General features: G+C 52.0%; 1 protein-coding gene across 2 annotated transcripts; it reads left to right on the top strand.

Moving 5' to 3' along the window:
* Positions 1–780: 780 nt before the first annotated feature.
* Positions 781–1,746, top strand: LOC123804260 (olfactory receptor 2AT4-like). 2 transcript variants are annotated; one of them, XM_087868549.1, is made up of 2 exons: positions 781–838; positions 998–1,746. In XM_087868549.1, exons 1-2 carry the CDS (start codon positions 781–783, stop codon positions 1,744–1,746), a joined length of 807 nt encoding a protein of 268 aa, XP_087724675.1. The 2 variants fall into 2 exon arrangements, with proteins under 2 accessions (XP_087724675.1, XP_045672292.1); XM_045816336.2 differs by having other exon boundaries at positions 781–1,746.
* Positions 1,747–13,076: the final 11,330 nt, after the last annotated feature.

Here is a 13,076-nt window from a genome sequence, read left to right as displayed (position 1 = left end):
TCAGTTTAGATGGAGATAGGAGATAGGAGAAAGGAGCCATTCCCTGATTAATAATTATGATGGGAAGACAGCATGCTGCTATAAACCTTGGAGAAATCAGCCCTCCCTAGCTACTTGGTGACAAAGATGTCACTTTTTTTTTTAAAGATTTTATTTATTTGACAGAGAGAGAGACAGCCAGCGAGAGAGGGAACACCAGAAAGGGGAGTGGGAGAGGAAGAAGCAGGCTTCCAGCAGAGGAGCCCGATGTGGGGCTCGATCCCAGAACGCCGGGATCACGCCCTGAGCCGAAGGCAGATGCTTAATGACTGAACTACCCAGACACCTCAAAGATGTCACTTTTTAAAAACTTAAAGCAAATGCCAAAAAAGGAAGGAGCTTAGGGGCATGGTTTAAGACAGCTGATATCCCCAGAAAGGATTATATGGGACACGGGAAAGGGGAGCAGCAGAATTCTTCCGTAATACTTAACACAGCTGTAATTAAATAATGATGTGGTTCATTGCTTAGTGTCTCTTTCTATCACTAGAATCAGCTCCATAAAGTTAGAGACCGTCTGTCTTGTTCACCTGTCTACTATATACCCAGCATGTAACGCATGGTTGCATATTGTAGATACTTTTTCCATACTTGGTTATAAAAGAAAAGAGGGTTACCTTAATTATACAGTGACCATCACATAATTATCATTCCAGAATCACTGATTGTTCTGATTTCCAGATGTGCTTGGTTCCCAGATGTTTCCACTACCTACTTCCTGGGCATCCAGATTAACCCACCATGGAGACCACAGCCTGTAATGGATCAGGGCACTCCTCAACCATCTTCTACCTGGTGGGCATTCCCTCTCTGCCCAAATCCCTCTTTCTTCCTATCTTCTTTGTCTTTCTCCTCCTCTACTTGCTCATCCTGCTGGGAAACACCCTGATCCTGGTGGCTGTGGTGACAGATACCAGACTCCACAAGCCCATGTACTTCTTCCTGATCAATCTTTCAGCTCTGGACATCCTCTTCACCACGACCACTGTCCCCAAGATGCTGTCCCTCCTCTGGCTTGGGGACCGATTCCTCAGCTTCCCCGCCTGCTTCCTGCAGATGTACCTCTTCCACAGCTTCTCCTGCTCAGAAGCCTTCATCCTGGTGGTCATGGCCTATGACCGCTACGTGGCTATCTGCCGCCCCCTGCGCTACCGTGTCCTCATGACCCCGCACACCAATGTCGCCCTAGCAACCTGTGCCTGGCTCACTGCCTTCCTCCTGCCCATCCCCGCAGTGGTGCAGACTTCCCACTTGGCTTTTGACAACACTGCTCACATCTATCACTGCTTCTGTGACCACTTAGCTGTGGTCCAGGCCTCTTGCTCTGACACCACGCCCCAGACCTTCATGGGCTTCTGCATCGCCATGGTGGTATCCTTCCTGCCCTTTCTCCTGGTGCTTCTCTCCTATGCCCACATCCTGGCCTCGGTGCTTCGTATCAGCTCCCGAGAAGGACGCTCAAGAGCCTTCTCCACCTGCAGCTCCCACCTCCTGGTAGTTGGTACCTACTACTCATCCATTGCCATCGCCTATGTGGCCTACAGGGCCGACCTGCCCCTCGACTTCCACGTCATGGGCAACGTGGTCTATGCTGTCCTCACCCCTGTCCTCAACCCTCTCATCTACACACTGAGGAACAAGGATGTCAAAGCAGCCATCACCAGAATGACATGTCTCCGGGACCCAAAGAATGTTGGGAAACCCTGACTCATAGGTGTAACTTGGTCTCCTCACAAATGTCAATAAAATAGAGGGAGAAGTATCTCCCAGATAGAACAATAAATTTCAAAATACAGTCCTAGGTGTTTCTCCTCCATTGTAATAAAATAATGATTTTCTTTCCTAAATTCATAGATAAAGCATAAAGGATTTTTCTATTCAATTTTTAAGTTGTAAATCCCAAGTCTCACAAGACTGTGAAGATAATTGTGATCACATTTCCGTTAGTTCAAGTAATTTTGAATCCCAGAGACTTCAAGCATTTGACTAGCAAGAAATTCAGTCTTTCCCCTTGTATCTCTTCTTCCCATATTTCTAGATGTCCCCAGGATTGCTGACAGATAGTGTGAATCAGCCTTGCCCTTTTCTGCTGCGGCAGCAATTCAGAAATCCCCTTCAAGGAAAAGTCTGACACTACTACCCTCTCAATCCTTGTTGCCTGAGAACTCACTGCATGACAAATATTTTAACACCAGTCACATAGGAAATTTCCCTCTATCTAGACACTCCTGTCATAAAAGCAGAGCATGTCCTTCCTTTAGCTTCTGCTTAGGCAAGGGGTATTCCTTCCCAAACCTGTGTGGGCATCGAAGCAGTGCAGTTCTTTTATTTCTCAGCCATTCCACAACAATGGGGAGCTAAGCAGAGAAGTTTCCCCTTATGGTTAGTATGTTGCGTCCACGACCTCCACTCTTTCTCAAAATACAGTCCCACATATTCCTGTTTCTGGCCTTAGCAGCCAGGCCAATCTCCTTATTCCCTTCCCCCATGCCAGATTGTCTCTTAAAGACGTGTCCAGCTTGTCCAGCTGGGGACATACAGACCATACAGTGAAAGTGTCTGGGGGACCCAGGTGATCGATATCCTCATCCCTGCCTCGTCACAGATATTCTCATTCCAGTTTCCAGGGTTCGAGTTTTTGCCACTTGTGGCACTAACTTTAACCATTTTCCTGTTGCATAAAACCCAATGTAGCTGGGAATTCCACAGGTGATGCAGTTCAGCCAAGGAAGGGTACGGTTTGTTCCCAGACTCTGCGTTCCGCCATCTTGCCGATCCTGCTATGGTCTGAAAGGGTTTCTTGAAGTAGAATGATAGCAAGGCTCTTGGCCTCCTTGTTGACTATCCCTGAGCAACTGGAATTGGGACTCATGCGCTTCTACCTAAATCGAACACAGTCTGCAGCACTTGCCTTCGTCCTTGAAATCAGTGTCTAGACCTCTATGGAACCACAATCCTCAAGGTCTGAAAAAGACAACTTAGTAAGTTGCCTTGCCTCTGAGTTCCATGAGCTATTAGAATCCAACCTGGGGATGTGGAAGGGAATTTTTCTTTTTCTCTTTTCTTTCTTTCTTTCTTTCTTTCTTTCTTTCTTTCTTTCTTTCTTTCTTTCTTCTCTCTTTCTTTCTTCCTTGCTCTTTACTCCACTACGAGCCAATTAAGCACCCCACGAGTATCACCACATTCCTACTGAAGTTCTGTCTTGTGCAACTTCTCTTCTGGTACCAGATTCAGTTTCAGTTCAGGCCTGTGGTTTCCTGTGTGCCTGGCAGAGCCTCATGATATCTTTTCGTCTTCAGTTCCCCTTCTAGAAGGAACATTGACTGAATCACAGTAGATTACGGTGCTGCGGAATCCCAGGCTGGTTCCGCTCCACTTACTGTGGCCCTGTGGCCGTTCCTGAACATTTTTCAGGAGCGGACATGAAATAATAGTGACAACAACGATAACAATAATAATGTTTCCCTCTGGCAGCCTCACCTCCACGAGACATAGTCTCTGTGTATCTTCCAATTAAAACAATAGTTTTAATTTTTGTGCATCACAGGACACTATCAAGAAAGGGAAAAGCCAATCCCCAGAACGGGAGAAAATATTTGCGAAGTATATACCTGACAAGGGATTAATAGCCAGACTATATAAAGAACTCCTACAACTTAACAACAAAAAACTAACAACACAATTCAAAGGTAGGCAAAGGAATTAAATAGACATTTCTCTAAGAAGATATACAAATAGCAAATAAGCACATGGAAAGACACTCGACATCACTAATTATTAGGGAAATGCAAATCGAAACCAAAATGAGAAACCACTTCACACAAATTGGGAAACACACACACCCATTGTGACAGGTGATGGGAAGTCCTTTGATTTGAGATAGATTTAAAGGTAGAGTTGAAAGGAGTTACAAATGAATTGGTTGTAAGCATGAGAAAAGTAAAGGAATGGTGAACACACACGCGTGTGCACATGCGCGGAAAATAGCAAGTGTCAGTGGGGATATGGAAAAATTGGAGTGCTTTTGTACTGCTGTTGGCTCCTGAATGCAAAGGCCTAGCCTCGGCTCTGGCCCCTGGTGGGGGCTCAGTGCAAGACAATTCTACCCAGGGGAGGACGATTTCTGTGATGATGGTAATGCACTTCACACAGGCCAACACCGAAGTCCTGTTCCTAGAGGATGAAAACTGTTCTGTGATTATCTTTGCACTTGTACTTTTCCTGTAAGTGGACAGGGTGCGCCTGAGACCTGCTCTCCCCAAGGGGGACCCAGCCCAGCATAGGACGGATGGGCCTGCCTCGAACACATACACACATACCTACCTTTCCTCTTCCAAGCTTCCATTTGCCCTAATTGGTCTCCAGAGGGGAAACAGATCTCAACGAAGGGCCCTAATTAATCCCTAGGAATTCAGTTCCCCACCTTCTCCTCTTGCTCCACTCCAACTCCCCAGTTACTTACCAGACAGAAAAGGAACTTTGCAGACTCCCCGAGGAAAGAGAGGCCTTGGGAGGGGATCACATGTGTGGTCTGTGCTGACTATCGTAATGAGGTCCCAGGAGACCATGCCTCATCAAAGCAGACCCTGAACTTGGAAGGTGAATGCTCAGGCCCCTTCCCAGCTCCTGTTCTGGCTGCGTGTCCACACCCACTTTGCCCATGTCATGGCATTGGCCTTCTCAGCTGGCTCCCCAGGAGCATCTCTGTTCATACAGCTCTTTCTGTCCCATGGTTCTGGAGGCAGGGTCTGTGTCTCTGCCCTGGCAGGTTGTCATTGCTGGAGGTCCTGCCCTCACGAGATCTATTTCCATCACACACTCCTACTCATCCTTCAAGGCCCAAAGCAAATGCTCCTCAGTGAAGTCTTAGCCCAGTGCCAGACAGGCCACTTCACCCTCCGTGGGGCACCCATGGTTTGTGGCTCCTGGCAGAGCTCTTAGTGCTGAGGGTCTGGAGCAGAGCTGGTTGTGTGCCTAACTTCCGACCACGACTCCAGATCCATAAATAAGTAGAAGGTGCATCCGAGGCAGAGGAGGCCTCTGTGTTAGTTCTGCACTATTATCAAATTTACTCCAAAGTGGACGATGCATTGTGTTTATAGCTGTAACTTAAAAATGGCTTCTGTAGTCAAAGAAAATTAGGAAACAAGACCTAAAGCTTTCCTTGCGTGCAGGACTCTTCAGAGCCTTTATGAGGTTCATAGCCACTGGGACTCTCGGAGAAGGTTATGAGGATGCCGTAGTTTCTAGACTTTCTCACTACAGATCTTTTTGACTCTTGAGAGTCTTACAGGCCCAGTATGCTGTTGAATCATTCTGGAAAATTCTGACGTAGATCACAATTCACAGGTACTCAGTTCAGTTGGAGGAAAACCATTTTAAAGCCTCACCTTATACCATATTCCAAAATAAACCCTAGGTGCATTAAAGAATGAATGCAGGGGCGCCTGGGGGGCACAGTCGTTAGGCGTCTGCCTTCGGCTCAGGGCGTGATCCCGGAGTTCTGGGATCGAGCCCCACATCAGGCTCCTCTGCTATGAGCCTGCTTCTTCCTCTCCCACTCCCCCTGCTTGTGTTCCCTCTCTCGCTGGCTGTCTCTATCTCTGTCAAATAAATAAATAAATAAAATCTTAAAAAAGAATGCATGCAAGAATGAAACTATAAGAACGAAAGAAAATGCAGGCGGGGCACTGTGCATTCCCAGAGCCTGGAGCTGAGCCTGGCCCACGGAGCTCTGTGCTGATCTGCGGGATGCACAGGGGTCTGTGGTGTCCCTGACAGACATGCTATGGAGGTAACATGCCATTGGATGTCTTAAATAGGCTGCTTCGGCTGCTAGATTGAGGAGGGTCCATTGTGGCCATATTCCTCCTATGAAATTACATCTAGGAAACTGATAACCTCACACTTGGAAAAGCTTCCTTATGGTGTCACTTAAAGTGACCGTCACACTGAGCCCACCTGCTTAAAGCAGCCTTTCATCCAAAGCAGTGACTTCAGCCCTGAGACAACGGTCCCCTGAAATATGGAGAGGGACCTGGGGAGACTCTCCCGGCCCTTCCCCTGGTAGAGGCAGGCTTTCTGATCAGAACTCATTCCTTTGAAGGGCCCTGAGGGTCTGAACCCCAGAAACAACAGTATGTGCATCCTAGCTCAGGTCTGGTCACCGTCACCCTTGGGCACCCAGGATCCTGGACACCACAGGTCCTCCTGCCAACTCTACCTCTCTCCCTCCCTGGCATCTCCCCACCCATCTCCACCACCACCACTGCAATGACTTAGCCTCATCTTCTCTCCCCTCGAGGGTCCCTGTCTCCCTTCTCCAGGTCTGTGAGCTGCAGGGGCAAGCACCAAGTGTCCCTGACACCCAGCCAAGGAGATAGTTATACTGAATGGGTGGCTACCACTGGTAGAGAAAAGTCTTGACCAGAGATGGAAATGATGTTGGGACAGCTAGGGAAGGAAGCTGGGTCCCTTCCAGTGTCCAGGTGCTCACCACCCCCAGAGTGGGAATGTGGTATGCTGGGTGGGCTCCTGGGGTCTTGGATTCTGGTGTCAGGCCTGGTCCTAACATTCTGGAGCAACTGGGCGAATCCTACCGTACCCTGTGCCTCAGTCTGCTAAAGCATTGAGACCTGCAACCCCTGATGTGACAGAACCAGCGGGTGGCCCGGTGAGGATGGGAACTCGGGTCAGTAGAAGCCTCCCCCCATCCCTGAGTCTCTCCTGCTGAGCTCACCCTGACCGCTAGAGGAGAGGTAGGGTGGCCAGGATGTCTCTTTTGCTCAATCTCCTTTCTCTGTCTCTCCTGCAGGTCTGCTCCAGCCCTGGGTCCCCACCCCAGACAGCAGGCACGGGAGGAGCCCCAGCCCTGGTTCTACACCGACTTGCTATGTGGCCACTGCCCCTCTCTGGGCCTCTGTTTCTCCATCTGTACAATGGGGGATTATAGGAGGTCACTTCTGGGCCCCTGTGGCTCAAACATTTCTGGTCTTCAGCAGCAGGAGGGAGAAGAGGCAGCATCATTCCTGCCCGAGGCTGTGGGGGTTCCGTGGAACAGATTCCCTGTGGGGCTTGGAACTCCAGAAGCTTCTGGAGAGGCTGGAGCAGGGACCGGTTTGGGAAGGCCCCGTGTCAGAGCTGAAGAGAGGGCAGGGGAGAGGTCTGGGAGAACAGGTTGAGCAAAGGCACTGAAGAGGCAAGCGAGGCCAGCCTGAACGTGCCGGTAGGTGGGGCACCGGAGAACAAGACCGGGCCAGGTCATGCAGGACCCTAAATGTCAAGGAAGCTAAGGTAGGGTTTGGCACGGGGTCCAGTACGCACTTTAGGAGGTGCTTGGGGGGGGTCACATGACCGGAGTGTGGAGAAGGGTGGGCAGAGGCTGGGACAGCAGCCAGGAGGCTTCTGCCTTGGTCCAGGAGAAAAAGGTAAGCACTGAGGTGAGGTAGTAGCCATCATAGGTGGGGGAAGGGAGGATTGGGGGACACTTAGAGGGACAGATGATGGGACTTAGTCACTGACTGGCCCTGGATTCCGAGACCTTAATTACCTCATAGATCACATTCAGAAATCTTACAGACAGGGAAAACGGGACCGGAAGCTGGTCAGAGCCCTGCTGAAGGTCACGCAACAGGACAGTGGTAAGACTAGTCCCAGACCTCCCGGCCTCCGGCCCCAAACCCTTTCCCCACAGTGGCACAAAAACCAGAGATACAGCCTTGAATGCCAAGCCTGGGAATTTGGATCATTCCCATGAGCAAATGGGAGCCAAAGCAGATTCTCCCTACTTGGCAATGTCTCCTGTTTCATTGCCATCCCCGGCAGGGAGCCTTCCGGTGCTGCTTGCAGCACGACTCAGTTGCTTGGAGGCCACCCAGACCCTTGAATCTTCACACAAAAGACAGAGGCGTCCTCTTGCCTTTTCTAGAAGGCACAAAGCTCAGGAGGTCAAGAGACTCACCTAAAGCCACACAGCAAGTTCGTAGCCTGGATTTCCCCCAAATCCCAGGGCAGCTCTCCTATCCCCAGTAATGAAACGCCGAGGGCTGAAATGATGGGCCTGGAGAAGGAAGAGTCTGATCCAAGGTCATCACAAGTAGGTGGCAGAAGCAGGACCTTGAGCCCGGGTGAGACTCCCAGGGCTGGTGCAGCAGCCAGCTAGCTGCCTCCCCTTCTCTGTCCTCCCCTCCACGGCTGCAGTCCTGTGAGGATGTCTGCGTCCCGACGCCCTCCCTCAGCCATCACTGTGCCCCCATCTGTCTTGCCCGGGGCCAGTGCTGGGACATCTCCAGGCTGCCTTCAATTATGAGCCAATAAATATGAGATGCGCTGCGCGACGAGCGGCCGCTTGGGCAGCCAGCCCCCCTCGCCCGCACCTCTGCCAGCCTCTGCGCCAGGGAAGATTGGATTTTGTGCCGTTCATTTTTTATCTTTCCTCCATGTCGGATGGGGAGATACAGGATGTGGGCAGTAGAGAATTTTGTCCTTCCCCCACGTATCGAGTGCAGCACTGAGATGGGGTGTGTGATGTTCTCAGGTCGACCCCTGCCATCACAGGGGGAGGTCCCCCACCCAAGCCACCAGCTCTGGGCTCCTGCTCTCTGCTGGGGCAGAGTGACCACTGTGTTGGTGGAAAGAGTCCTGGGCAGGAAGACAAAGCACTGGGGTCCAAGTCTGGACAAGCCTGGGCAGGTGACTGAAGACATTCCGTGAGGCCCTTCTTTATGCCAAGCCCTGTGCAGGCAAGCAGGGGCCACAGAGCAGAATCAGACCTGAGCCCTGCCCTCCAGTCAACTCCAAGTACACAGACACCCCTGTGGAGGGGTGCCAGGCGTTGGCTCCGGACGTGAAGGGGGAGGATGTGTCAGGCAGGGAGTGAGGGGAGGGGAAGGAGACATTCGGGCAGAGGCCGAGGGAACTGTGAGTGAGCACGTGTGCTCAGAGACCTGGGAGTGTGGCTGGGACACAGTTCAGACAGAATGGGGGAGAGAAGAGTTTTAAGCACGTAACTGTCATGATCGGATCTGCATCTTGGAAAAATCTCTCCGCCTACCATCAGAAAAGCAGATTTGGGGGTGGTGATGGAGAACAAAGGCAGGGAGCTCTGTGAGGAGGCTGATGCCATCAGTGGTCCGGTCCAGGAGAGAGAAGATGGGGCCCTGGATTAGAGCAGTAACGTGAATCCAGAAATAATAATCACTACCATTATTATGAGGAATACAACCAGTAAGTGTTATAAGAAGACAGGCACGGGGTAAGCATTTACATCACTATTTTTAATCCTCAAAAGAAGTCTTCAAAGTAAGTTATTAATCCCATTTTGTGCATTAGGAAATTAAGCCTTGGGTAAATTAAGAGAGTTGTCTGAAGTCACATAGCCAGTAAATAGCAGAGGCAGGATTTCAACCCAGGTCTGTCCGTACTCTTTCAACTGTGTTCTACAGTCTCCAGAGAGTCTGTGAGGGCGTAGGACCCATTTGAATTCTGCGGGAATTTGGACGTGGAAAGCAAAGGACAGAGGACTCACAGAGACGTGTCCGTGCTTCTGGCCAGGGGCGGGGTGGGGGTGGGGGTGGGGCACAGGAGAAGGGGCAGGTTTGGGAGCAGCAGGTGGGCTTGGCCTTGGCCAGGGGATTGGAGGGCAGTTCAATATGTGGGTGTGGAGCCCAGACCCAGCCTGGAGACAGAGATTCAGGAATGGCTGACAAAAGGGTAGCCATGTTGTGAGAGTGGATTAGGTCGTTAGAGGAAATGTATACAACAAATGGAAGATCAAGGCTGGGACTTAGAATTCCAGTCCTTAGAGGACGAGCGCAGGACAGATAAGGAATCGGGGTGGTACAATGTGATGTCGGCCCACGAGGGACGGAATTGCTTCCTGAACGTCAAGGAGCAAGTGGGCCCTAGGCTGCCACGTGACCTGGGCTGAGGGTCCGGCAGGGAGCCGGGCAGGAGACGAGCTCCATGGAGCAGATCGTTGGGAACCTTGGCAATGGAGTCCTCCTGGGCCCAGTGTTACCAAATGGTTGGAGGGGTCTGGACAGACCCTACCCATGACCCTGGATTCTCACTCTGCGTTAGGCCTGGGGTCATCTTTTGAGGCTGGCACACCAATGACCCCTCTCCAACCTCTCCCAGAAATCCTGAGCCCAGTGAGGCAAGTAGAGCATTAGGAAGGGAGACAGAGGAGAGGTGTGAAGGAAAGAAGAAAGATTCTAGGAAGAAGAGAGAAAGGCTGAGAAATGCATTAAGGCCATTAGGGAGGTAGGGGACTGCAAAACCACCAAGAAGAAAAGGGGACTTATTTTGATGCTGTTTTCCAATCATCGTAGTGACCAAGAGAGAAGCCACAGTCCGCCATGGCTGAATGTTAACTGAGCAAAGAAGCAGAAGAAGGGTGTGTCCGCGGTGACACGGGACCTCGCCAGGACGGGTCTGCTGCCCCCGCGCTCGGATGCGTGTTGGCTGAGATGTTAGCTCGTGTGAGCAGAGAGACGTTCGGAACTCCGGGGGGATGGAGGAGGCTCGGCTCAAGCCTCCCCACCAGTCGGCTTCTACCAAAGGACTCGGGGCTTGCCTTGGCTCCTCTTTTCAATCTTGGTTACATTTGTTGCAGAACTGCTAGACCTGTAACATGTTTTACAATTCACAGAGCCCATCTTGTGTTTGGTTGATGGGTGTTTTCGGCCGTGGACGGGCATGCAGTTTTTCCTCCGGAAAGGGGAGGGCACTGTCTCCATCTGCTTAGGGCAGAATGGGAGGAGTGGAAGCCAGTTTGAAGAGGGGTGAGGAGGTGTAGACAACACGTGAAGAAACTCAGGAAAATGGGCTATGAAGGGAAGAAAGGAAGAGAAGTAGCTGCAGGGGCACGTGGGATGGAGGACGTTGTCAGCGTGGGAAAGTCGCAAGGGGCCGGCGGAGAGAGAATGTAAAGGGGTGTGTGTGTGTGTGCGTGTGTGCGTGTGTGCGTGTGTGTGTGTGTGTGTTGGGAAGGAGGTAACTGATGGAACCTTCCTGGAGGAAGTGGGCAGAAAAGGGGCTCCCGGGCCTTGAACTGGAATGGAGGCAGCTCTGTGGCCTCTGTGCTGTGAGACGGCCGGGCTGTGAAACCCGGTGCCATCAGGATCACGTGACTGTGGCCAAGTACTGAACCTGAGGCCGAGGGATCAGTTCCTTGTTTCCAAAACAGAGCCTATCCGTCAGAGTTAGAATGAAGACCCGGTGAATTGGTGCGTACATGTCAAGTGCATACGACAGTGCCTGGCGTGCATAAAGGGCTTGATAAAAGTTGGCTGTTGGCCAACCCATCTTGTAAAGCTAGAGAGAAGGCAGGAAGTACCGGTATGCCCTGTGGGAGCACCACTTGGACGGGATTCATGGTGCTAGAGCTCACACCAGCAGCTTGCCTCGTGCGCCAAGGACCTGTAGCTAGAGCTGGCTTCACCTCCTCTCACCGGGCCAAACCTCCGTGTTTTCATCTGGACCAAGCTTCGTCTCAAGGGGGCCTGTAAAGCGTTCGTAACATAAATGGGGTAAAGCACTGAGCATCGGGCCAGGCTCTTAGAGGTGCTCCGTGAACACTTACAGTAGTCACCTACTCCCTTCCCAGCGACAGAGACCTTGGCAGGGGGTCTGTGAAAGACGGCAGAGCTGGGGTCTGGAATTTTAAGTGGGAGGAGGTTTGCTGGGGTGGGGGGCGGGGGGTGCAGGGCATTGCAAGGGCTCTGGATGGGACAGTTGCCCCCCCACCTCCAGGTCCAGGCTGGTGGGGAGAGGGAGAGAGGCCAAGAAAAGCTGCAGGGGTCGGGGAATCCAAAGCTGGAGGCCTCCACAGGGTGAAAGCAAAAGGAAGGGGCCAGGAGAAAGGTCTCTGGTGTGAGAGGAGGATTCCTGAGTTTTCTTCGAAGTCATCCAAGTATTTGCCATGTGCCAGGCACCCTGTGGGCCCTTTACGGGCGTGAGCCCTTCCAACCTCAACCCCCGTCTGCTAAGAAGCGTGGCAGTCCAGGGGCCTGGCCCTCCCACAGATCCGTGAGGGCCTTGTGACCCCTGATCAGAGCCAGACTCCCTCTGTCATGCGTATGAACTGGGAAGGATGGGAGCATCTGGAGGAGGAAGTGAAGGCTCCAAGGTGCCACTGAGGGAGGAACCATGGGCTTGGTTGTAGGCACGAAAGGTCATGTGTAAGCAAAAGCTGGACACAGCTAGCTGGCCAAGTGGCAGAGCTGGAACTAGAATCCAAGAGCCTTCTTCCTCCAGAGCCCACTTCTCCTGCCCCAAGTGAACCAGGGCTGCTTCTCTTCATCGCCAGCTCTTACCCTCAGCCCCTGATGCCTCTCAGAGAGGGGGATGACATATCCCTCAGAGCCCAGCCAGAGTCCTGCCAAGTGCGAGCTGAATCGGATGTCAGCAAGAGGCTCTCCTAGCTGGAAGAGCTGGCTGGACTCAGAGCGATTAGTTCTCCAGAACTGCCTTCCCCTCAGGGCTCCTCTTGGGATCCTCCAACCCCTTGGTTTCCCCATCCTGCTGGGGACCTTGACATTCATGCCGAAAGTACCCACAGTGGCTGGGCACCAAGTTTTAACGCCCTGAGGAGGGTAAGAAAGGGCATGCAGGTCCCGGGTGGGGGGACAAGGGGCAGACCTGAGCAGTGGGGAGGAAGATAAAAGCTTCCCCAGAGTGGGTCCCAGGTCTACAGAGAGCCCAATAGTCTCCTCACAACTTCCTAGTAAAGTCAGCTCCGTCCTCCTCATTTCACAGCAGGGGAAACTGAGGCTCAAAGATATTGCCAGTAAGTGACAAAGCTGGGATTTCCCCTCTGGCCTCCTGACTCCAAGCCCAGGTTCCTCCTGCCGCTGTGGCTGCTACTTCTTCCCAGGAATGGCTTTCCTCCCGGGGAGTTTCCCCACCCCGCACCCCAGCTCTGCCATGAAACATGGAAAGGCTGCGGCTTTGGGTCAGCCGTCTCCCTCTCTGGGTAGGAGCTGGATGGGGAGGGGTCCACCAGATTGCTGAGGTCTGGCTGCCTGCTCCTGCAG

The sequence above is a fragment of the Ursus americanus genome, chromosome 16 (assembly GCF_024610735.1).
Source record: "Ursus americanus isolate L20-20 chromosome 16, mUrsAme1.1.p, whole genome shotgun sequence".
In the NCBI taxonomy this organism is placed as follows: domain Eukaryota; kingdom Metazoa; phylum Chordata; class Mammalia; order Carnivora; family Ursidae; genus Ursus; species Ursus americanus.
This window is presented reverse-complemented; position numbering and strand designations above follow the sequence as displayed.

Excerpts from the sequence above, each read along its gene's own strand:
- LOC123804260 (XM_045816336.2), top strand. The coding sequence starts at position 781 with ATGGAGACCACAGCCTGTAATGGATCAGGGCACTCCTCAACCATCTTC.